This window comes from Schistocerca serialis, chromosome 3 (genome assembly GCF_023864345.2).
Source record: "Schistocerca serialis cubense isolate TAMUIC-IGC-003099 chromosome 3, iqSchSeri2.2, whole genome shotgun sequence".
NCBI classification, from domain to species: domain Eukaryota; kingdom Metazoa; phylum Arthropoda; class Insecta; order Orthoptera; family Acrididae; genus Schistocerca; species Schistocerca serialis.
In genome coordinates this window covers 918,636,260-918,663,073 of record NC_064640.1, presented here as the reverse complement: position 1 = coordinate 918,663,073, position 26,814 = coordinate 918,636,260, and the positions used below count along the sequence as shown (strand labels likewise).

The window sequence follows — 26,814 nt, the reverse complement described above, 5'->3', positions numbered from 1 at the left end:
CTGCCGTGCTAACCTGGACTGCCCAGAGTGCGAAAATCCAACTGCCTCCTATCGGTGGCCAAGTTGTGTACCACCTGGGGTAAAGTTAGCTTTGCTTGCATAGTTCATGTTTTCTTGTGTTTCATTGGTTTGGCCTGGGTGATACCAGGACCGGACAGGACCAGAGGGTGTTGAAGCCTTTGGAAGCAAATATTTTCAGCCAAGCTCATTGAGCTAACAGACGGTGACCAGAGTAGCGGTGATTTTCACTCAGATGTGTCTGGATTTTGGGTTCAACGGATTGAGTAGCCGTTCAGGACTGTGTTAGTATTTGGTTCACCACAAGTATTTGATTTCCTCAGTACCACCCATATGGGGGAGGGTTTCCCCTATCGGCCACACGGGATTTTTATTATTATTATTATTATTGTCATTATGTCATCAGCAAATCCGATATGGTGTATCTTCCCTCCACTGAAATAGATGTGTATTGTTCGATTCAGTATTTCCATCACATAAATATGGGTTATAATTACGTTACATTGCTGCTAGTAGACATATTTCTCACTTTTTCTTAGACAGTTGCTAGCTGTTACTCCATCATAGGAATTTATGTGCGTAGCATTGTTGCAATACAGACGTTCAAATTATCCGATTTCTGTAATTTCATTTCGACGCAAGATCGTCCTAATCGGATTCAGCCAGTCAGTCTTAATGTGGCTATCCGACTACGACTCTCATCATATGATAGACTGGGTGAAGCACATTCTTAATCGGACTGTTGAATCCAGATCACTTATCTATGACAGGGAATGAATTCTTAAACACTGTGGAAAATAATAATCCAATGTGCTTATTACAAATAAGTTATTTAAATATAAATATATGAACTAACGACATAAAAATGTATTTACAGGAGCGGAGACCCATCCATCATAGTAGAGCAGTGCGAGATTGGTTTCAGGGCCAAGAGAGGATAAAGCTGTTGCCGTTTGTTCCACGATCACCGAACATCAACCAGATAGAGAATATGTGGGCAGAGGTAACAAGGTCATTGCCATGTGTCTCTACAAATGCAAACGACCTTTGGACGGATATAGAAAACGTATGGTGGGAAGTAAACCATCACGCTACACTGTGGACGACTTAATGAAATCAATTCCCCTACGCCCTCGAGAAATCTTACGTAATAATCGTGGGTGGGTTGGTTACTGTAAGTATACTCGTCCACAAAGCCCCTGTGGACAATTATCTGATAATCGGTCAAGCTTTGTTTTGTCGCAGCTCTTTAGCATACATCAAGTCCATTTACCTTCAGTCCCCTTCTTACAATTCTTGCAGTGCAAAGTAATTGAAAAATCTCATCCACTCGACGCCTACTGAAGAACTGACTGGTGCATATGTTGTTCAACACACAGTAGTTGTCTCCCTCACTGGAATCAATGACTGTTTGTGTGGTGTGTGAGTGTGTGTGTTTTCGTGTTAACGCACGATGTGAATCAATACTATTAACATTAGAGAGACAACCAACTATAAATATTGCATCAAATATGACTGTAAAGTATTTTAATGCGATGGGAAGCTACAAACTGAATTTTTACCCATCCCACGTCCTGCGTATTACCTTAAGTAAGATGTATTAACTCCATAGTATCGTTAGCAGAGACAGTGCGCTCTTGTTGTCGAGGCTCGCGAAAAGTGCAGCGATTAGCAGTGCCCAATGCCGCCGCGATTTGTTTATGTTGGCTGAGCGTGGACACTGCAGCAGACGCTTCGCCCTAAACAGAAAGAAATCACCTTGGCTCTGACTGCAGTGAGCGGATATCACTGCCTGCGTGTTCATATAGTAACCAACGTGAGACTCTACTCACAGGTGCCATGGAGCAATTGCAACGGGTATCATGTCATTAGTCATCAGAATATTAACTAGTGATGAAACGTCTACTCTATTTGAATCCCAAGACAATAGGAACCTTCTCACAAAGGAATGTGAGGTGATATCAAAATTTATCCAACATACAAAAATTAACTGCAGGGCTTTCATGTATGCAGTAATAGCACACAAGGAAATATTATGTCTTGGAAGCGTATAATTCATTTCCTCTTCTCATATTAACGCCCTTGTTTTAATATGAAGTGAGAAAATGAACACGAAAAACTAAAGTTCCTGAGAACCATATAAGTCATTTCCTCTTCTCATATCACAACTTTTGTTTTAGTATGAAGTAAAAAAATAAACAGTTTAGAGTTCTGAAGCATAATATGACACCAGATTCTTATCGTAGGCGCTATCGGAAACGCCAAAAGCAGGGAGCTGTCCATTCTTTTGTACAACAGTCTGTTTCCTTTCATGTATTTATTACTCCCGCTACGAGATTCTTATTTAAGGACTTGCGGGCATCAAGTTCTTCAGCAGAACAAGCCTTATGTTATTGTGCTAATTACGGTATGGAAAAAATGCAACAAAGACGAGTTCCGCTAGAGCAGTGAGGATATTTGCTCATGTGTGTATTCAGCAATGACTGCCAGCTGCCACAACACTTCACAGAATCCTTGCGGCAGGCAACACAACTGTGCGTGCACTTCAGACTTCATTCAGTGAGACGTCAGGAGATGGATGAAAACGTCAAATTAACGTCGCTTTCCGAGTCGTATTCAATCCAGAATGAGGTGTTATTAAGGTAGTTGAGCGTTCTAGCAATTCCACTTTTATGATTCCCATATGAGTATTTCGATAGCCAAAAGAACCCGTTAGTGTGAAACTAACGGGAACTGCATTTTATCAAACTGCAAGAACTTGAGACAATACGTGGACTCTTCTCTTCGCTGGGTGACCTATTACTGTTATTTTGCATTCTCTCCGTCCTAGTCGTAATGCAAATGGAACTTCAGAGGCGCTTTCCGATATTCTTGACAAACATCAGTAACCTGTAATCACTGAGAGTCACAACTGCGTGATGATAATGGTTCAGGTTGTCAGTAGTTGTGGTGGTGTTATGCTGTCAAACTGCTTACAGTAACTTCAGAGGCGCTTTCCGCTATTCTTGACAAACATCAGTAACCTGTAATCACTGAGACTCACTACTGCGTGATGATAATGGTTCAGGTTGTCAGTAGTTGTGGTGGTGTTATGCTGTCAAACTGCTTACAGTAACGTATGGCGCACATAATTTAGCGCTGACTACCTACTTAAGTAAAGATAGTGTTGTGGCGTCATCGCTTGTCTTTATTTGGCCTCAGCTTGAGTAATCCGATTCAACGAACATAGTACTCCAATCGCATGCTTCTAATACAGTATGACTGCAGAGATTATCGTGCGGGTATTACATTAATTCTGCAATGAAATGCTTAACAAATCTTACCCTCAGCTATGCAACTGGAATGACTCATTACACAGGTACTCCATGTTGCGCTGATTAAGTGATCAGTTCGCTGCAATCCTGCTTGTACTGTGCGTAAATACTCGTATACTTCAGAAATGGTTCAAATGGCTCTGAGCGCTATGGGACTTAACTTCTGAGGTTATCAGTCCGCTAGAACTTAGAACTTCTTAAACCTAACTAACCTAAGGACACCAGACACATCCATGCCCGAGACAGGATTCGAACCTGCGACCGTCTCGGTCCCGCGGTTCCAGACTGTAGCGCCTGGAACCGCTCGGTCACCCCGGCCTGCATACTTGTATACTGATCATTCGTTATTTGACTAAATATGAACTACAATCTAATTCGCATGTATATGTCATGGGTTAACGCCGGCACAAAGGTATGACTAAGGGTTGGATGCCGTTGAAGTCCTGTTACATTAATGGCAAGACAATTGCCTCAAAAAACAATTGCATCTTAAATATCGAAGGACCGACGACCACACTGTCACAGCGCGTTGAAATACAGCAACGACGGGAGATGAAAATTTGTGATCGACTGGGCTTCGAACCCAGACCTCCTGCTTTCTAGACAGACGTTCTGATCACTGGACTATTTTTTTTTTTTTTAATGTTTTGAGAATACTTTCAGCACCAGGTAGGCGGAGGCAAAGAGGGCAGGGGTCGAAGATCCGGTCCTGTCATGGTCCTTCAACAAGGTTCGTATGACATTCCGCTCCCAGTTGTTAGTGGCCATGCGCTTGGGATTCGCCCTTAACCTCAGACGGAGTTGGAGACTCTCTTCAGTTACATCTAACTAGTGCGCATCTGTTGCACTATTGTAAGAACCGAGATGCAGTATTTTGGTATTAAAATTTTGTAAATTTGTGGTAAGAACCTATGAGACCAAGCTGCTTAAGTCATCGGTCTCTAAGCTTACACATTACTTCATCTAACTTAAACTAACTTACGCTATGCACAACACACACACCCATGCCGGAGGGAGGATTCGAACCTCCGACGGTGGACACTATGATGAGACAGCAGTCAACGTCTCTGCAGCACCTATCTACACACGCTCCTCGTCAGACGCAAATTTCCATTTTTGTCGCATACCACATTCGCGGTACCCCCCCCGGTCATTGTTCCACTAGCTTGCGTCCACACTGTATTCCCGCGAAGGTCGGACGATGTCGTACGTCTAGCACTGAAAACTTTCGATGACCCGTGGAGACCCAAATAATTATACAGGATGTTGCAGGAGGAATAGTAAATATTCTAGGAGACGGTAGTGTAGAGAAATTGTTGAAATAATGACATATAACATGCGCCCAATTTTTATTGAACATACAGATAGCTGGGTTCAATGCATTTTCGTTTCGTATGTTGGTCCTTACAGGACTCAGTTGTCTACACTTCCTTGAAAATGAGCTTCCAGCGTCACTGGAAGAGGTTCATTTGGCTACAAGAATGTGTATGTTCCTCCAGCATGACGGGGCTCCTCCACATTCCAGTCGTCAGGTGACACATTATCCAAACCTAACATTTCCTGCAAGATGGATCAGTAGATATGGGCACTTTTCTTGGCCTTCATGGTCCCCAGACCTTCTCTCTTTCGATTTTTGCTTGCGGGGATGGTTAAAGGCGAAGTATACAAAGACAAAGTAAACCCAAGAACCAATCTGATCGTTCGCATTATGAATAGAGCAGTCCTGATAAAAGAACGCAAAGACGACCTACACGTGGTGTTATCAAGAGAAGTCAAATGTTCATTGAAGTTGGTGAGGGAATTTTTGAAAATCAACTTTGAATGTCCTCGTTGCCTTTGCTTTGAGTTTGTTAGGCTTACGTACTAACAGCTGTATCTCTGTACACAATAAAAAGTGGACGCATTTATATGGAATTTTTTCATGCAATTCGTCTGTACTCTCACCTGCTAAAATATCTAATATTCCTCCTGAAACACTCTGTATATGGATATATGTGTGGTGTCTGTTCTTTCGGCCATGTCCGAAAGAAAATGCTTCATGGCATTCTGCAACGACCTTCGGCCGCAGGGGCTGATAGAGATTTCAGAGATGCTTGGCTGTCTGAATAAAAGTAGATGCTACGATTTTTGTAGGGTCTACTCTAATTCTCCTCCGTGCACATGCTGATAAAAGATGTCATGTAATACTGTGGTCATCTTCCCTAAAGAGATTCTAGGTAGTACACCAGACCCGGTACTTTCATCTGTTTTCGACCTGTCAGTAAACCACTATATTATGTCTCCTGAACGGTGTAGTGTTTCGTTCTTTCACTGCTCCCTGCTTCCAACTGTTATATGGCAAGGTTTATTGAAACAGCTAGAGGTTATTGTATAGTTAGTCGGCATTTCCCCAGCCATCGCCATACTGATTTGGGATTCCGTATATTCTAACTATATCCAGTTATTTACAATTTTTAGCCTTTATGTCCCTGCTGCGGCCTTCATTTTAAGCCACAGGTGTAAGGCGGGCATGTCTAGCCTAATATCCATCCCAAGAGTGGATGTCCTGATAATTCCGTCTGTTTGTGAAAGCAGGCCAGTCTCTGCACTTTGCCAGACTTCCTAGCAGCCACCTTCTGTTCGACTTTGTTCGTATTATATGACAATAAATTATCATTGGTATTTTTGCAGAGGTGTATATCCAGTACGTACTGGGTTTAGACCCCAGTTTACCCTACAGCAGCTTCTAGTGCTTATAAGATTATCTTTCGCAGTGGAATATATTCTTTATGTGAGGTGTTCATAATAGTTTTCCATCCAGTGCTACCTCTAGATACACTACAGCCATCTCTAAAGTTTCATCGAGAAACATAATTTTTCAGTATATGTGCTGGACATGCTTCCCCATAAATAATACTACACCAATTTTCGTGCAGCTTGTCTTTAAATACTTTTTCACAATGTTCAGTGCACATAGGTTTAACAATACTATCAAATTTTCTAAGTCTTACTGTGAATAAATCGTCTACTTATTCTTTTCAAGAGTAGTCTCTCGCATTCAGCTCATCTATGAGTTCATTCACCACTAGGTTCTTCATCTCTAACCATTTACTCGAAGGTCGTATTACTAGAACCCCCTCGACATCCAGGAAGATACAGACAGCATCCAGAAAGGGTAGTGCTTTTTCCACCTTCCCAAGTTGGTGAAGTGTTACCTCACATGATTTGCTTCGTAAGTATTATGAAAATGTGGCAGTTAATAGATAAAATTACGTATTCACAACAACAAAAAAGTAAGTCGGCAGAAAATAAAAGTGGCATTATGGATTTGGCAGTACCGTAAGGTTTTTCGCTTTGACCCTAAGGGTTACTAAAAGTAGCAAGACGAATTTCGCTAGAGCGTTGTCTTACCAATCCCTCATTGAATTTGTATCTACCTGCTTGTAGTTCTGCTACAAAAGAATTAAAAATCTTGTGTTCAGCGAGTCTCGAAAGGCGAACAAAGGCAGCGTGCACCTGACAGGCAAGCACGTTACCTACGAGCTAGCGAACAGGTGGGGGGTCTTTGACGTACTTACTGACTCAGTAGACGCTATGGCAAATAAATCGCAACATAAGAGACGAGAGTAGTTGTATTTCCCGTGAGGAACCACTTTCGTTGACTCAAAAGCATTAACTGATATCCTTATGTCACGTCTCAAGAGAAAATCACTTACGGTATTCAATTGAAATGACACGATAATATCATGTGAATTTAGCAGGATAGTTCTGTGCCATCAAGGTAGTAACTCGTCGGTCACAGAGTTGCCAAACATATTCTGCGCTGTTGCCAAGTTTCAATTATAGTGCCAGGAAGGATACCAGCTGATATGTTCTGTGAGTGACTTCGGAAGTGACTATAGCTTCATCTCAAAGTTGCGGGTGGCAAGGGCCGCAAGATCCTCATTATATGCCCATGAGTCTTATTCGCATTTCTGTAACCAGGTTTAGAGGCTAGAGTGCAATTACTTGTAATACATCGATGCACTGAATGCAAACTAAATGTCATATATCAATAACTGCGACAATTATTTGTGTTTTACTGTCTTAATCGGATCGAAACCTCGAAAGCGTATTCACCAGACGCGATTCACACTAGGACAGAGAGAATGCTAAATAACAGTAATAGGTCACCCAGCGAAGAGAAGAGTCCACGTATTGTCTCAAGTTCTTGCAGTTTGATAAAATGCAGTTCCCGTTAGTTTCACACTAACGGGTTCTTTTGGCTATCGAAATACTCATATGGGAATCATAAAAGTGGAATTGCTAGAACGCTCAACTACCTTAATAACGCCTCATTCTGGATTGAATAAGACTCGGAAAGCGACGTTAATTTGACGTTTTCATCCATCTCCTGACGTCTCACTGAATGAAGTCTGAAGTGCACGCACAGTTGTGTTGCCTGCCGCAAGGATTCTGTGAAGTGTTGTGGCAGCTGGCAGTCATTGCTGAATACACACATGAGCAAATATCCTCACTGCTCTAGCGGAACTCGTCTTTGTTGCATTTTTTCCATACCGTAATTAGCACAATAACATAAGGCTTGTTCTGCTGAAGAACTTGATGCCCACAAGTCCTTAAATAAGAATCTCGTAGCGGGAGTAATAAATACATGAAAGGAAACAGACTGTTATACAAAAGAATGGACAGCTCCCTGCTTTTGGCGTTTCCGATAGCGCCTACGATAAGAATCTGGTGTCATATTATGCTTCAGAACTCTAAACTGTTTATTTTTTTACTTCATACTAAAACAAAAGTTGTGATATGAGAAGAGGAAATGACTTATATGGTTCTCAGGAACTTTAGTTTTTCGTGTTCATTTTCTCACTTCATATTAAAACAAGGGCGTTAATATGAGAAGAGGAAATGAATTATACGCTTCCAAGACATAATATTTCCTTGTGTGCTATTACTGCATACATGAAAGCCCTGCAGTTAATTTTTGTATGTTGGATAAATTTTGATATCACCTCACATTCCTTTGTGAGAAGGTTCCTATTGTCTTGGGATTCAAATAGAGTAGACGTTTCATCACTGGTTAATATTCTGATGACTAATGACATGATACCCGTTGCAATTGCTCCATGGCACCTGTGAGTAGAGTCTCACGTTGGTTACTATATGAACACGCAGACAGTGATATCCGCTCACTGCAGTCAGAGCCAAGGTGATTTCTTTCTGTTTAGGGCGAAGCGTCTGCTGCAGTGTCCACGCTCAGCCAACATAAACAAATCGCGGCGGCATTGGGCACTGCTAATCGCTGCACTTTTCGCGAGCCTCGACAACAAGAGCGCACTGTCTCTGCTAACGATACTATGGAGTTAATACCTCTTACTTAAGGTAATACGCAGGACGTGGGATGGGTAAAAATTCAGTTTGTAGCTTCCCATCGCATTAAAATACTTTACAGTCATATTTGATGCAATATTTATAGTTGGTTGTCTCTCTAATGTTAATAGTATTGATTCACATCGTGCGTTAACACGAAAACACACACACTCACACACCACACAAACAGTCATTGATTCCAGTGAGGGTGACAACTACTGTGTGTTGAACAACATATGCACCAGTCAGTTCTTCAGTTGGCGTCGAGTGGATGAGATTTTTCAATTACTTTGCACTGCAAGAATTGTAACAAGGGGACTGAAAGTAAATGGACTTGATGTATGCTAAAGAGCTGCGACAAAGCAAAGCTTGACCGATTATCAGATAATTGTCCACAGGGGCTTTGTGGACGAGTATACTTTCAGTAACCAACCCACCCACGATTATTACGTAAGATTTCTCGAGGGCGTAGGGGAATTGATTTCATTAAGTCGTCCACAGTGTAGCGTGATGGTTTACTTCCCACCATACGTTTTCTATATTCGTCCAAAGGTCGTTTGCATTTGTAGGGACACATGGCAATGACCTTGTTACCTCTGCCCACATATTCTCTATCTGGTTGATGTTCGGTGATCGTGGAACAAACGGCAATAGCTTTATCCTCTCTTGGCCCTGAAACCAATCTTGCACTGCTCTACTATGATGGATGGGTCTCCGCACCTGTAAATATATTTTTATGTCGTTAGTTCATATATTTATATTTAAATAACGTATTTGTAATAAGCACATTGGATTATTATTTTCCACAGTGTTTAAGAATTCATTCCCTGTCATAGATAAGTGATCTGGATTCAACAGTCCGATTAAGAATGTGCTTCACCCAGTCTATCATATGATGAGAGTCGTAGTCGGATAGCCACATTAAGACTGACTGGCTGAATCCGATTAGGACGATCTTGTGTCGAAATGAAATTACAGAAATCGGATAATTTGAACGTCTGTATTGCAACAATGCTACGCACATAAATTCCTATGATGGAGTAACAGGTAGGAACTGCCTAAGAAAAAGTGAGAAATATGTCTACTAGCAGCAATGTAACGTGATTATAACCCATATTTATGTGATGGAAATACTGAATCGAACAATACACATCTATTTCAGTGGAGGGAAGATACACCATATCGGATTTGCTGATGACATAATGACAATAATAATAATAATAATAAAAATCCCGTGTGGCCGATAGGGGAAACCCTCCCCCATGTGGGTGGTACTGAGGAAATCAAATACTTGTGGTGAACCAAATACTAACACAGTCCTGAACGGCTACTCAATCCGTTGAACCCAAAATCCAGACACATCTGAGTGAAAATCACCGCTACTCTGGTCACCGTCTGTTAGCTCGATGAGCTTGGCTGAAAATATTTGCTTCCAAAGGCTTCAACACCCTCTGGTCCTGTCCGGTCCTGGTATCACCCAGGCCAAACCAATGAAACACAAGAAAACATGAACTATGCAAGCAAAGCTAACTTTACCCCAGGTGGTACACAACTTGGCCACCGATAGGAGGCAGTTGGATTTTCGCACTCTGGGCAGTCCAGGTTAGCACGGCAGAGAATATCGAAGATCTCTGGCAAATTTCCCTATAAGCAGAAAACATTCATTCGAAAACTAAACATCGATACATTGATCCAAACAAGAAACCTAAATAATCTCACAAAGGAAATCGTCCGCCAAAAAATTCTCATCCTTGCTATTCAAGAACCACGATTAATTGGCAATTAAAACTTTCATTACGGAAACCACGGCATCTTCAAAATACAACAAAAGGTAGCGAAACTCGCACCAATCTTCGGCATTGCGTTTCTCGAACACAGATCTATCAACAACTCTGTCGAAGAAATCACACCCATCAACAATCGAGTAATGACTATGCTCATTCACAGCCCCTATAAAAAATATACACTCATAAATGCACATGCCCCCACCAACATCGAAAATAAGGAAAGCACCGAAAATGTCGAAAAATTGTGGAACACACTCGAAAATACTATGAGCAAAATTCACCGAGATGACGTGAAAATACTAATGGGATACTTCAACTCTCTATTTGGGACAGAAAAAACCTGTAGAAAAATCATTGGTACAAATTCAACACACCGAAACGCTTAGACCAACGGCACACGTCTGACTGACATTTGCCAACAATTCAAATACAAAAGAATGTCTTCACATTTTAGGAAGTAGCCTGTTCCCAAGAAACATGGTTGGCTACCAGGAGCAAGCTGCTTTCGTTCGCCTTTCGAGACTCTCTGAAAGCCAGATTTTTAATTCTTTTGTAGCAGAGCTACAAGCAGGCAGATACAAACGCAATAAGGGAATCGTAAGACAACGCGCCTTGCTACTTTCAGTAACCCTTAGTGTCAGAGCGAAAACCTTACGGTACTGCCAAATTCATAATGACGACATATTTTTTGTTGTTGTGAATACATAATTATATCTATGAAATGCCACTTTTCATAATAATTGCGGATGATACAGGAAATGAAGTAAATACGGATCTTCTCGAAGTCAAAAGTCGGTAATGTCCTACTAATTCGTATTAAAATAGTCTCAATCGTCTTACAGATACTTAATGCTTTATTAAGATAGTCTGCCGTCGTGATGTTTCTGTAGTAAGCTGAATTTAATTTGTATTAGTACAGTGAATATTTTAATTGAATTTTCCATTAGTTTACTAAACGCAACAGTAATCATCAAAGAGAAATTAATCAGCAAAAGAATTTTCTTTCACGATATCTAAAACGATCTGACAATGCTAAAGTTGTTTACAAATTCTACGCCAGTAGACACCTACTGGTTCCAACGATATCATTATACCAGAGTAGTTTTAAGAGTATTTTCGTCTAGAAATGATCGATCAAGAGCGGGAAAGGTAAATCTTTACGAATATATGACGAGAGGGACAAGTGCTTGAGAGAGGACTTCTCTATCATTACAAGTGCCTGAGAGACGACTTTAATTACAATCTCCTGGATAGTTTTGTTTCTCAAATCAAGAAGTGCGTTATCATGCAGTAGCACATGTGATGTAGTTGTGTTGCTCGATTTTCTTACGCTGAGACCGAAAGGTGTCTCAGTTGATGGCAACAATTTCCAGCTGTGTTGCATACTGCCCTTGGGGCAGAATTCGTAGCCCAAAACACACTTTTTGAACTATCAGATGTAAAATATTATGGTGGTGGTGGTTAATGTTTAACGTCCCGTCGACAACGAGGCCATTAGAGACGGAGCGCAAGCCCGGGTTACGGAAGGATTGGGAAGGAAAGAGGCCGTGCCCTTTCGAAGGAACCATCCCGGCATTTGCCTGAAACGATTTAGGGAAACCACGGAAAACCTAAATCAGGATGGTTGGAGACGGAATTGAACCGTCGTCCTCCCGATAAAATATTATGTTCACACTACTCTTTGCTCGAGTTTATGTCTTTTGGAGGGGCTCAGCCTTTCATTTCTTCTTAGGAAGTTAACGATAAAGGCATCATAACACGTCACCAGTAATAGTACTGCATACGAATGCTCAATGAGCGACCTGATGACGTTCAATAATAGTCACTCCGTTGATTTTTGTTGTTTCGATTTAGAGCATGCAGTACTCCTACACCAGACTTCTGAACTTTGCCTGTTGAATGCAAATGTCGCATGATGGTAAAATGGTAATCTGTCACATATATCAGTAGTCGAGACTTCCTTAATGTGGAAAATCATTCATGCCAGAACAATCTTTGTTGAAACAAGAATATCTTTTTCTGGCGTATTTTTCCCAAAAGCACTCGCTCCATACACAATTCAAATCTTCCAAGCTGCCTCCTCTGCATTCACCCCTCTGTTATACCAAAAGTAAACGTTGTGTTGCAGATGTTACACCTATTTCCAGTTGCGACTCAATTTTACAATGCTTAACTGTAGTTCATGATTTTCAAGTATGCAAAATCCAATGCTTAACTGCAAGATGATAACTAGAACTTCAAATTCGAAAATGACAGTTGATACACACACTGACAGCGTCGCGCCGGGTTCACCTGGGCGGCGCCGGAGTTCAGGCGGCGTGTGGCGTCTGGCCGGTGGCCGGTAGCCGCTTCAGCGCGAGGAAACGCTCGAGCGTAAGCTGTTGCGACGCAGCCACGAGCTGTCCTGCGGAATTGTTTCTGGAATACTTGTTATTGCTGGTGGGTAGAATGTTAAGCGAATTATCTTCGATGTTCAGTCAGACTCATAACTTTAGACCGACTGTGGTAAAAAAAAAAAAAAAAAAAATTACAGTTGGACGCGAACATGCGACTATAAACTTAGAACGCACAACGCTTGCCACTAGACCACGGGCTCACGTAGTCCGACAACGTCTCGGAAGTAGACAATACTTCCTCCTAACACTTCCACATCTTACAGTGTTGCCTGATTGTGCATATGGCCGGACTTAGAGTTGTCAGGGGCGGTCAGTTTTATTGGCCACCTTAAGTGAATGACTCGGACTTAGTCTCTGTGGCGGCCGGCCGGCAGTCAGTTTTATTCTCTAAGACTGTACACAGAAGTATACGCAACATGTTTACTTTCTCTGTCATCGGTTGCGCCACCTCTGTGTCGAATTTATTCATTTGACATAAACATACACAACACGATTACGTATGCTACACATGTTAAACTGACACTCGTATACATTGTTGAGCAACAAGTCCTATCATATGAAAAACAATGTTTCAATGAGAACGACGCAGCCTCTGTACATAAATTTTTCTTGTCTCACGAATATATCGTTACCATAATCAGCCTGAACGATGATGGCACATCGTATATTGATAGCAGATTACTGTGGTAGCTACAACCGAAATCGTATAATGTCATGTAACCATACTGAACCGTAACGCTGTTTGTTTACTCTGTCTGAACAGCTTGTGAGTTTGCCTGATGCTATTGAAAAACACTACACAACCAGAAAGAATCGCCCACGTTTTTTTGAAACATCCTGATTGCCCTGAGTCATAAGAGGAGTCGAAACCAGAACCTTGCCTTTCTGAGCTAGCCATGCATGATTCACTAGCCGCTCACACAGCTTCAGTTATGTGTGTATTTCTATACCAATTTCAAAAGATCGCAGAAGCTTCTCTACATACCTTGCTGGATTAGCACTTCTGGAGGAAAGTCAAATCTCACAGAAAGCTTCCAGAGAGTACCACAGTTCTGCTCCGCATTACATGGTTAGCAGTAACAGCAGCAAAAAAAGCAGGACTAATGGCTTCGTGACATGCATATCCACTGACTTGCAGTTTCACACAAAAATGTAACTTCATTGAAATACTGTGTGGACATAAATCGTGTAAACCTTGCCATCAGTAGTCGTTGCCATGTCTTACATCCCTAAAAAATATTTAGTAAGCTTAGGGACTGATGACCTTAGCAGCTAAGTCCCATAAGATTTCACACACCTTTGAACATTTTGAACATCATACACATCCATGCCCGAGGCAGGATTCGAACATGCGACCGTAGCGGTCGCGCGGTTCCAGAGTGAAGCGCCTAGAACCGCTCGACCACACCGGCCGGCTAAGTGCGATTTAATACTGTTCGTGCATAATAGACTTATTTGAGCCTTCTAGTGACAAATGGATAGTTAGAAAAGTAGCGCCCCTCGTACTCTTGCGGATTTATGGACAGCGCTGCAGGATTCATGGTGTCGGTTCCCTCCAGCACTACTTCAGACATTAGTCGAGTCCATGCCACGTCGTGTTGCGGCACTTCTGCGCGCTCGCGAGGGCCCTACACGATATTCGGCAGGTGTACCAGTTTCTCTGGCTCTTCAGTGTATGACGACATGCTAAGGATATACCATAAAAATAACCACTATTTACCTACAAAGTCACTGTGTCTGTCTAACCATTAATATTACAACAGTATACATAATTTGATATCTCTCTGACAAAATACTTTTGTATTTCTATTGCAAATAAAACCGCATTTTCTTGCTGCACTGTAATTGAGTCCTCTCCGACGCGTATCGCCTTTTTTTTACTCTACATGATCTTCAGTGGGATAGTTTGTTGGCATTTGCGTTTCCTCGCATCTGGTCTGGAGGTCACAGTACCACTTAATTTCCGGAACATAAGCACACTTTTGTTTCCAAACTTCTTCGTCATGTTTACCGAAATATTTATGTCTTTAATAGCACAGTTTTCGAACAAATATCTATAACTAGTCGCAAAAGAGTAACAGTGCACCACAAAAATAAAGGTAAACATGATGAACAGTGTGAAGAAAAAGTTTGGAATATAAAAATGTGCTTAAGTTTCGGAATTTCATTGATAGTGCGACCTCCAGACCAGATGTGAAGAAACTCAGTTGCCAACAGACTATCCCACTGAAAATGCCTTAGAGTAAAAAAAAAAAAAAAAAAAAAAAGCGAAACGCGTCTGAGAGGAATAAATTACAGTACAGCAAGAAAAGGCGGTTTTATTTACAAAACAAATATTTCCGTGCCTCCTGCGGAGGATGGCCAGCCGGCCGGGGTGACCGAGCGGTTCTAGGCGCTACAGTCTGGAACCGCGCGACCGCTACGGTAGCAGGTTCGAATCCTGCCTCGGGCATGGATGTGTGTGATGTCCTTAGGTTAGTTAGGTTTAAGTAGTTCTAAGTTCTAGGGGACTGATGACCTCAGAAGTTAAGTCCCATAGTGCTCAGAGCCATTTGAACCATTTGAGGATGGCCACGCAAACAAACTTGTTAAAATACTTTAGTTTTGTTACTGGTGCGAGATAGAGTTTCAGTTTGCACTTAATGCTGTAACCATAGCACTCTTTTCAGAACTGATGTTATTTTGTACTTGCTTTTTGTGTGTTTATCAGTATCTCAGATAGGAAGAGTGGCGAGTCACGATTTCGTGCTGGTCCGTTGCTTATTGGTGACCGCCTACCGACAAACTGGTTTTCTCTGATGTGAACTAAATACGTTGTTCTCTCTGAGACCCAGCTTCCGTATACGGTAACCAAAAATAGACACCCCGTCGTTTTTCTTTTACTCGAGAAGGTAGATCTAATGGCTCAAACCTGTGTTGGATGAGGAGAAGGTGTCCGTAAGAGAGAGACTCACTGCTTAATTAAGAAGAAGAGAGCTCAAGCACATATCGTCGACATCAAAGTCGTTAGTGACTAATTCTAATAGTGAAGGATCAAAAAGGTGCATGCCGCGGCGTTCGCGAAGGAACTGTTCCTATGTTCTGTTGAAGCGATTAAGATAGTTGTTCCAAGCTGTTGGCAGCTTGGTTCAGTAAACACCAGCCAATTAAAAAATAAATAAAATAAAAGAGACTAATCAAAATACCGTAAAGAAAGAATCGAGAAAATTATTTTATGAATCAGCAGCGTCTGTTGCTCGACAACGCTAAGTGTATGACGGGAACAGCAAGGCTCTCAGAATTTCAGGGTTCTGATGGCGTTAGTATCAGTCGAAAATGGACGAATGTCACAAAACTGGCAACAGGTGGCAACAGCTTCGGGGTCCAAGCGTCATCCTAAAACAAGGATGTCTCGTCGGCTTTCCAACCCTGGATGAGGGGAAACAGAACTTGTTCCGCCTGACAGTGAAAGACTGTTAAGTAAAAAATTATAAGCGTATCATTGCAAAAATACTCCACTACGACTGCAGTAACCCCTTTCTGTCCTTTTCCTTGCAATCCAGGCCTCTCATGACTTATTTTTTATAAAGCTGGTATGTCTCGTTTAGTATTTGCGAGTTGTTCTTTTATCCTTCGCTAGGTGATCCATAAGAAGAATCCCTTCCGAATTCCAGAACTCTTCCCATAAACTGTCTGCGAAGATACCAGGGCACAGGTCTACCGTTTTCCGTCGAGTGGTTTAATTCCTGTTTCATTTCCGTCCATAAGAAACAATCATTCAACGGCTCGGTATTCCACTCCAGCAGTCTGAACTAACGACAACACAACTGCTTTAAAATTACATTATACAGGGTGGTCCATTGATAGTGACCGAGCCAAATATCTCATGAAATAAGCATCAAACGAAAAAACTACAAAGAACGAAACTCATCTAGCTTGAAGGGGGAAACCAGATGGCGCTATGGTTGGCTCGCTAGATGGCGCTGCCATAGTTCAAACGGATATCAACTGCGTTTTTTTTAAATACGAACCCCCATTTTTATTACATATTCGTGTAGTACGTAAAGAAATATGAATATTTTAGTTGGACCACTTTTTTCGCTTTGTGATAGATGTCGCCGTAATAGTTACAACCGTGTAAGTACGTGGTATCACGTAACATTCCGCCTGTGCGGACGGTATTTGCTTTGTGATACATTACCCGTGTTAAAATGGACCGTTTACCAAATGCAGAAAAGGTCGATATTGTGTTTCTGTATGGCTATTGTGATCAAAATGCCCAACGGGCGTGTGCTATGTATGCTGCCCGGTATCCTGGACGACATCATCCAAGTGTCCGGACCGTTCGCCGGATAGTTGACGTTATTTAAGGAAACAGGAATTGTTCAGCCACATGAGAACCGTCAACCACGACCTGCAACAAATGATGATGCCCAAGTAGGTGTTTTAGCTGCTGTCGCTGCTAATCCGCACATCAGTAGCAGACAAATTGCGCGCGAATCGGGAATCTCAAAAACGTCGGTGTTGAGAATGCTACATCAACATCGATTGCACCCGTACCATATTTCTATGCACCAGGAATTGCATGGCGACGACTTTGAACGTCGTGTACAGTTCTGCCACTGGGCGCAAGAGAAATTACGGGACGATGACAGATTTTTTGCACGCGTTCTATTTAGCGACGAAGTGTCATTCACCAACAACGGAAACGTATACAGGAATAATATGCACTATTAGCCATTGGAAAATCCTCGATGGCTGCGACATGTGAAACATCAGCGACCTTGGCGGGTTAATGTATGATGCGGCATTATGGGAGGAAGGATAATTGGCCCCCTTCTATCGATGAGAATCTAAATGGTGCAATGTATGCTGATTTCCTACGTAATGTTCTACCGATGTTTTACTGCATGACAGAATGGCGATGTACTTCCAACATGATGGATGTCCGGCACATAGCTCGCGTGCCGTTGAAGCGGTACTGAATAGCATATTTCATGACAGGTGGATAGGTCGTCGAAACACCATACCATGGCCCGCACGTTCACTGGATCTGACGTCCTCGGATTTCTTTCTGTGGGGAAAGTTGAAGGATATTTGCCATCGTGATCCACCGAAAACGCCTGACAACATCCGTCAGAGCATTTTCAATGCATGTGCGAACATTACGGAAGGCGAACTACTCGCTGTTGAGAGGAATGTCGTTACACGTGTTGCCAAATGCATTGAGGTTGACGGACATCATTTTGAGCATTTATTGCATTAATGTAGTATTTACAGGTAATCACGCTGTAACAGCATGCGTTCTCAGAAATGATAAGTTCACAAAGGAACATGTATCACATTGGAACAACCGAAATAAAATGTTCAAACGTACCTATGTTCTGTATTTTAATTTAAAAAACCTACCTGTTACCAACTGTTCGTCTAAAATTGTGAGCCATATGTTTGTGACTATTACAGCGCCATCTATCACAAAGCGGAAAAAATTGCCCAACTAATACATTCATATTTCTTTACGTGCTACACGAATATGGGGGTTCCTATTCAAAAAAAAAGTTTATCCGTTTCACCTATGGCAGCGCCATCTAGCAGGCCAACCATAGCGCCATCTGGTTTCCCCCTTCAAGTTACACAAGTTTCGTTCTTTGTAGTTTTTTCGTTTGACGCTTATTTCGTGAGGTATTTGGCCCGCTCACGATCAATGGACCACCCTGTAGACTGTATACACTATCATAAATACATGAAGAACCTAATTAATTAAACTGTTTTGCTGACCACGTTGACTGTAAGATTTACCAACATAACAGAAACGAAATTTAACTGTTATTTACACTATTTTAGTACCAGTCCGAGAAATTGTTACCTTTCCTTCGTATCTGGAATAAGCTGGAACCATAACAGACAACGGTAAGCCTCAGACGTGGTTAACCGGTTCGGCTCATATTTGGCAAATTTCGTGTGTACTACCTAAATTGAAGGATTCTAGGACATTTATTTCAACAGAACCTGTTTTCGAGAAAACTGCCGCTAATGTTTATGACGCGCAATCGACCAGAACTGACAGATAACTAAAAACTGAGTAGTTCTCAGTAACATACGTTCTGTCCGCAAACGCATATTTTCCTAGAAATCGAGGAAAGGATCTTTTTCGACTGTTGCTCATGTACCCATAAGGTTGTTTTTGTTGTAGTCTTCAGTACAGAGACTCATGCAGTTCTCCACCCCATTCTATCCTGCGCAAGCCTCTTTATCTCCAAATAACTACTGCAACCTACATTCTTCTGAATCTTCTTACTGTATTCATCTCTTGGTCTCGCTCTACGATTTTTACCACCGACGCTTCCCTCCAGCACTAAATTAGTGATCACTTGATATCACAGAATGTGTCCTACCATCCGATCCCGTCTCCTAGTCAGTTTGTGCCACAAACTTTTTAATTTCTTTGCTCCCCAATTCTGTTCAGTACCTCCTCATTAATTATATGAACTACCCACCTAATCTTCAGCAGTCTTCTGTAACACCACATTTCAAAATCTGTTCTCTCCTTGTCTAAACTGTTTAGCGTCCATATTACACTTCCATACATGGCTACACTCCACACAAATACTTTCTGACACTTAAGTCTGTACTCGATGTTAACAAATTTCTCTTCACTATTTCATCTCCCAAGGCTACCCATTCTTCTTCTTCTACTGTATTCCTTTCCCCTCTTCTTATCAATAGCTCCCTAATGCTTCTCCTAAAATCTGTACAGCCTCTAGTTCCTTCAATTTATCTAGGTCTCATCTCCTTAAATGTCTACCTTTTTGCAGTTTCTTCAGTTTTAATCTACAATGCTTAATCAATAAATTGTGATCAGAATCCACATCTGCTTCTGGAAATGTCTTACAGTTCAAAACTGGATCCGAAATCTCTGTCTTAATATTATATAATCAATCTGAAACATTCCGGTGTCTCTAGGTCTCTTCCACGTAATCAACTTTCTTTCATGATTCAAAATTCTACCAGGCGGCTTCGTCTTTCATTCCTTTCCCCAAGTCCATATACAAAACAATGGTTGAAATGGCTCTAAGCACTATGGGACTTAACATCTGAGTCCCCTAGACTTAGAACTACTTAAACCTAACTAACCTAAGGACATCACACACATCCATGCCCGAGGCAGGATTCGAACCTGCGACCGTAGCAGCAGCGCGGTTCCGGACTCAAGCGCCTAGAACCGCTCGGCCACAGCTGCCGGCAGTCTATATTCACCTATTGTTTTTCCATTTCTTCCTTTTCCTACTGTCGAATTCCAGTCCCCCATAACTATTAAATGTTAATCTCCCTTACCTATCTGAATAATTTCTTTAACTCATTATACTTTTCTTCCACTTCTTGTTGGTATATAAACCTGTACTACTGTGGTGGGTGTGGGCTTCGTGTCTATCTTGGTTACAATAATGCGTTCATTATGCTGTTCATAGTGGCTTATCCGTATTCCTATTTTGTTATTCGCTGTTAACGTTGCGATAACGATTCATAGCATAATTCATGATCAAGTTTTAGCGCCGATTTTTCAGACAATGTTATCGTATGCGTGCTTGCATCAAAATTAATTCCAGAAAATGAAATATTTTAAAATGTAAACCAAGTTTATTTTTCTTCGAATCTTCGGACGGAACGATGTATTTACGGAAAGACTGCTTTCGTTAGATGCTCTTTGTGCCTTGGGTGTATTTACTTTAAATGTTTATATGATATGTACCATCCAACTAGTTGTTCGAAGGAAATTGCGGACATGTAAGAGAGTGAGTGCAAGAGTCATAGTAAAGCGACCAAAATCAAAATTTTAATTCTTTACTAATCCAAGTCGTTTGAGAAATTATTCCACCTATTTCGAAAGGGATAAAACAAAAAAAATGCAAACTGCAACTGGGACTCCAACAAAGGTTCGCCGCTCCGAAGAGAAAATACGCGTTTGTTGATAAAAAATGCTTAACTTTCTATTTTCTGTGCATCCCGTCAATTCTGAGTCGATTGCGGGCCGTGAACTATAGCGGTAATTTTCTCAAAAACGCGGCGTTGTTGAGGGAAAATATCTTAGTCTTTCATTTCAGGTTGTACACAGACGACTTACAATACATGAACCGAATCGGTTGGTCGTGCCTGAGGCCTTCCCCGTGTGAGAGCTATTGTGTCCGTCCATTACATCGTTGGGAACAGAAATTGCTTGAAAAGCGACCAAGGTGTGCACAAAAGAAAGAGCCATTTCATCAAGACAAAACTACAGCATGTTCGGCATTGGCCATATTGGCGAAAGTGCACAATCGGAATTAGAACTGAAATATCCAGAATAAGAATTTTTCCTTGAAGCGAGTTACGCAAACGTGAATGTTGCAGACGATTTAATACAACCATTAAAGAAAATTTTTCTTTCGTGCTAATATATATTGCTGAGGAGTATTCAAAACACACTATGTAAATTTTTAATGCTTATACATAGGTTTCCAGCGTAGTTAGCTTCTAATAACTCTTGTTCCACTAATAACTAATAACCTCTAACAGCTGTAAGTATAAAAATTGGTGTTGAAAAGATCAGCGTATATTTTACATAAATAACATAAGCCTGATATAGCGTAATAAAGTCGTTTAAATCCAGTTTTCTTGAAAAATTTTAAGGTTGAAACGCAGTTTGGTACTGAAAATTGCTTCTCATCTCTTTCGCAATATGCTGCAGGACTCTGTGATACACATCTGATTGTATAATACGTCAGAAAGGCGTATGGTACAATCCAGAAATCAAGGAAGCAGGTAATAAAGAGCAACCGCAAAGGATGGATTATACAGGTCTGACGAAATTGAAGACAGTTTAAAATAGATGAAAACCCGAAAATCACCAGGACTAGATGGAATAGTACCGAACTGATTAAATACGAGGGAATTCTCTTAGGATTAAGAATGCTGCGGCTTTTTGACACGCACTGGATAAAATATGTGATTACAGAGGAATGGAAAATAGTGCAAGTTTTTCAATGTACGGGGTGGACCAGTTTAATACATAACGGGGATAGAGATATAATTCAGCAAAATGTTTTAGATAAATGTTATAGATGGCTAAGAGGGTCACTATTTGCTTCTCATAACTGTGAGCTTGAACGTGATTTTCAAGGCGACTTGAAGATGAAAGAAATTTCTTAATGAGAACTCTAATTTTTTATTTAAGATTTGAAAAAATCGGCATACTTTACGTATAAAATGATACATTATTCATGGTCATCGCAAGGTTCAATGAATGCCAAATAAGCAAATATGTTTTTAGTTCTAATAGGGATTAATTCGAAAGAGAGGAGCGATCCAACAATATAGACTGTCAGATCCAAACTGGACGTGGCGTAAGGATTCAAATGGCTCTGAGCACTATGGGACTTAACAGCTGAGGTCATCAGTCCCCTAGAACTTAGAACTACTTAAACCTAACTAACCTAAGGACACCACACACATCCATGCCCGAGACAGGATTCGAACTTGCCACCCCGGCCGACCGGGCGTAAGGAGTCACGTATCATTATTAATAATCATGATCTGGAAGGCACCTACCGAAGGTTGTTCGGAGGTTGAGTTTTGTTTCACCGAAACCCCTATTTGTGACGTCGGATTTGCAAAGAGCGAAGAGAGATTTGAACTTTAAGTTTTAATTGAGGTGTTTATTGGAAATGATAAATACATCACAACGTGTAAGTGTTACTTCGACATTTTCAAGACAGAACAAATATAAATAAATCATAGAGCATTGATTTAAAAGCCGCTGAGTGCATTCCCTCGCCTCTCATTCCTGTGGTTGCCCCTTCCAGTTTGTATTTAACACTGTATGTTGCTATATCCCTCTTCTATCCCGAGTTAATCCCTACTAGACCTAAAAACATATTTTTTTATTTGATCTTTATTAAACCTTGTAATAGTCTTGAATAATGTATCATTTTATACGTAAAGCTTTCCGCTCTTTCCAAATCTTAGGTCAGATACTGGGTTCCCATTAAAGAAAATCACTTTAATTTCCAAATGACCTTGAAAATCACGTTCAAAGTCCCAGCCAATCGTAGAAATGCTTGACACCTTTTATCTAAAACATTTTGCTGTACCTCATATTCTTCCCGAGTTATTCCCCACTATAGATTAAAATGGTCCACCCCGTATAAGAAAGGCGAAAGAAGTAATACATCTAACAACAGAAGTAAAAATATTCTCAACACTGCATACAAAACTTACAGCAAAAAATAAATGAAAAGGTTCAATATATCTCGGACGTCATTTTAATGGACGAACATTATACCGTACATAAATGATGTGTTAGTACTGAAACAGATAATCCGAAAGAGACGAGAATTTAATCTGGAAACCATTTGTGGATGAGGAAAAACCATTTGACACATTTCACAGAGATAATCTGCGGGTAATAATGCAAAAAATAGGAACTCCTAAACACCTTATCCAAATCGCTGAAAGCCTATATATGGTAACCAGAATTAGAACTGGCACTGATAAAGAGATGAAGTCCGAAATACAAACAAATCAAACAAATAAAGCGTTAAAGAAGGGTGTAGCTTGTCTCCAACATTATTCAGTATCTGTATAGATGAACACGATCAGAGAATGGAAAACACATAAAACACCATCAGGCGTAAGTATTGGGAAGCATAAACATACTGACAAATAATGCCTCCCAATTTCTTATGTTAAAATTCTTAAATATTTTTAAATAAAATAAACCTTGTTAACATTCTCGGTATTTATTTTTCTTGTCTACATACTTGCAGCCGTATGTCGATACAGGGCTCAGATTTGTAGCGTGTAACATGGAGGTGAGTAACGTAACTATGTCGGTGCGTGAGAAACAGCGTGCTGTAGTCCCTTAGACAACTGAAAGCACGGATTCGACTCACTGTCATCGATCATTCTCCATACAGTCCCTAGTTGGACCCAGTAGATTTTTATCTGTTTCCAAAACTTAAAGAACACCTGCAGGAACTTCATTTTGGTAGCGATGAAGCCGCGCAAGGGGGAAGATTGTGGCTCTGTCAGCAAAGTCAAACACTCTTCAGTGACGGTATTAACAAACTGGTCTCGCACTAGGGGAATGTCTTCGTCGCCAAGGTCACTATATTGAGAAATAAATATGTAGACATGAAGAACAAGGAGTAGACATCACAGAAACTAAATGAGGCAAGTGTCAGCTACAGGTTGACTATATCTGCAAATGAAACTGAAACCGTGGCTATTATCGGTTTTGACACTGTACGAAAAAAAAGCAGTCCTCAGTAATAAAACGATAGCACAGATAATCCGTTTCAGTTATTTAGGGCCGGCCGAAGTGGCCGTGCGGTTCCAGGCGCTGCAGTCTGGAACCGCGAGACCGCTACGGTCGCAGGTTCGAATCCTGCCTCGGGCATGGATGTGTGTGATGTCCTTAGGTTAGTTAGGTTCAACTAGTTCTAAGTTCTAGGGGACTAATGACCTCAGAAGTTGAGTCCCATAGTGCTCAGAGCCATTTGAACCATTTTTTAGAGTTATTTAGGATGCGACATATGATGAAGATATGGATACACAGAGAAAACTTATCCTTACCAGTGTATATGAGGAACAGTAAGAAGAACATTTAAGGGTAAAAGAAAGAAAGAGAGGTAACTAAAATTTTATATTGTCATGGCGGTTTCCACTTTTTATTATATGGGACGGGAAAGTTGGCGCTGAGTAATAAAGATTTATGGGAACTAGAAGAGTCAAAAATTACATTTTGAAAATTTGTGAAAGGCTGCACTAGGAAAGACAAAATTACAAACGAATTAATAAGTGAATAATTAGGGATGTAGCCAATAACACAATAACACAAATTGCAATCGAGTACAAAGAGAAATGGAGAGACCACGTGCTTCGTATGTCACCATTAACCCAACTAGCAACAGATTATAAGCCATGGGGCAAGAGAAGTGTGGGAAGACCGACGAAGAGATGGCTAGGCCGGAACAGGCCCTAGGCCTAAACCTGGAATGTCAGAAGAAGAGGCCGGCCGGTGTGGCCGTGCGGTTCTAGGCGCTTCAGTCTGGAACCGCGTGACCGCTACGGTCGCAGGTTCGAATCCTGCCTCGGGCATGGATGTGTGATGTCATTAGGTTAGTTAGGTTTAAGGAGTTTTAAGTTCTAGGGGACTGATGACCACAGATGTTAAGTCCCACAGTGCTCAGAGCCATTTGAACCATTTTTTTGAAACTCTATTTTTTAAAATGTTTCCTCTAATCTGTAGTGCTCTCCTGGTTTTAGGAGTCAGTTAATGTTGTTTGTACCAAACAAAGCTTTGATTTTGGAGTTGAGTTCGCAAGAGGACTCAGCTTTCCTATCACTTGGGATATAACGCTACAGCCTAGAGTTATCAGAATACGAAAGATTTGTTGCACCACTGATGGCGGAGGATTTGTTATCTATTGGGATAATTTGGAATTACTTGTAACTACAGAGTTGAGTTTGTAAAGATAATTCAGTGGTTAAGCTTGGAGGCGTTAATTCCAGAATTTTAAGGTCTGATCACACCTGTGGTGAACAGACGTCGACCACATTGCCGCTTGATCCAACTCAAACGCAATGTGAATTTCGTAAATGCGATGCCTCTTTCACTAGTTTCGACGTACCGACATCCATTCTCTCCGTCTTCACTACCGTTGAGGTCTTCGCTGTCACCCTGGCAATGTCCCCTCACGCGGTTCTGTCACACGGGCCAGGTAAATCGTGGTTCTTTAAAGATCTTGTTTTTCCTTCGCCTCCTCCTTTCTCATCACTTTCAGGATGAAATCCCAGCTTGGAACCAGTAAAGTAGATTTGACGAGACTATAATTATATTTTATAAATTAGTTTCACTAGTTGAAAAAATAATACTTAATTGAACATGTTTTTGTTTCAGCTAACCACAAAGTCGCAGACATTAACAGAAAACCCAAGAACTCTTCCCAGATGGTGAGTTGAATGTCGTTCCGTAATTTATATATTTATATAATATTTTTGATGCTACTAAACGCTATGTTTCGTAAGTTTAACTTTTATAGTGAAGTGTACACAAATAAACTGAACGAGGCATTTGACTCTATCAGACATTTCACTCACATACGTTAAAGGATTTTCATTTTTTAGCTGACGTCGTTAACTAGAAATTTATGGAAAAATGATAAATCACGAAATATTTATTGCTTTAATAGTCGTATAGCATTTCATTCTGGAAACATTATCAGTGAAAACTGCACGTTTTTAGCCCGACTGGTTAATATTGTCAGACACTGAAAATTTGTGTTTTCGTTCTTGGCTACATGGTATTTTCAAAATACATTTAGAAAATAATGAGTTACCAGAAGTGGATTTAAATGTTTGCCCATTCACTGAAGTATTAGGCGCGTCGTGTATGTGTGTGTGAATTGCTAAGGGATCAAACTGCTGAGGTCATCGGTTCATAGACTTATACACTATTTAAATTAACTTATACTAGGAACAACACACACATACACACATACACACATACACACACACACACACACACACACACACACACACACACACACACACACACACACACACACACACACATGCCCGAGGGAGCACTCCTACCTCCGGCAGGAGGGGCCTCGCAATCCGTGACATGGTGCCCTAAACCGCGCGGCCACTCCGTGCGGCGCGTCGTGTATGTAAGTTGAATACTTTCGTGAGATGCGCCACAAGTGCTTGTTGATAAACTTCCGTCTAGGTGAACAGACTGCAATCTGCATATCAAGAGATTTAAAAATGATTATATATATTTTTATGTATTTCCCTTCAGAAGTGTCGGAGTAGGATTAGGTTTTCCGTGATTTCCCTACATCGCTCCAGGCAAATGCCAGAATGGTTCCCTTGAAACGCGCAGCCGCTTTTCTTCCCCATCGTTTCGTAACCTGGGCTTGTGTTCCATCTGTAATG

General features: G+C 41.1%; 1 protein-coding gene across 1 annotated transcript in view; it reads left to right on the top strand.

Moving 5' to 3' along the window:
* LOC126471320 (protein sickie-like) overlaps nt 1–25,836 on the top strand; it is a 380,943-nt gene extending 355,107 nt beyond the window's left edge. The window contains exon 3 of the mRNA XM_050099442.1: nt 25,775–25,836. Coding sequence (XP_049955399.1) covers nt 25,775–25,836 — 62 coding nt within the window. The remainder of the gene's footprint in view (nt 1–25,774) is intronic.
* The last annotated feature ends 978 nt before the right edge of the window (nt 25,837–26,814 follow it).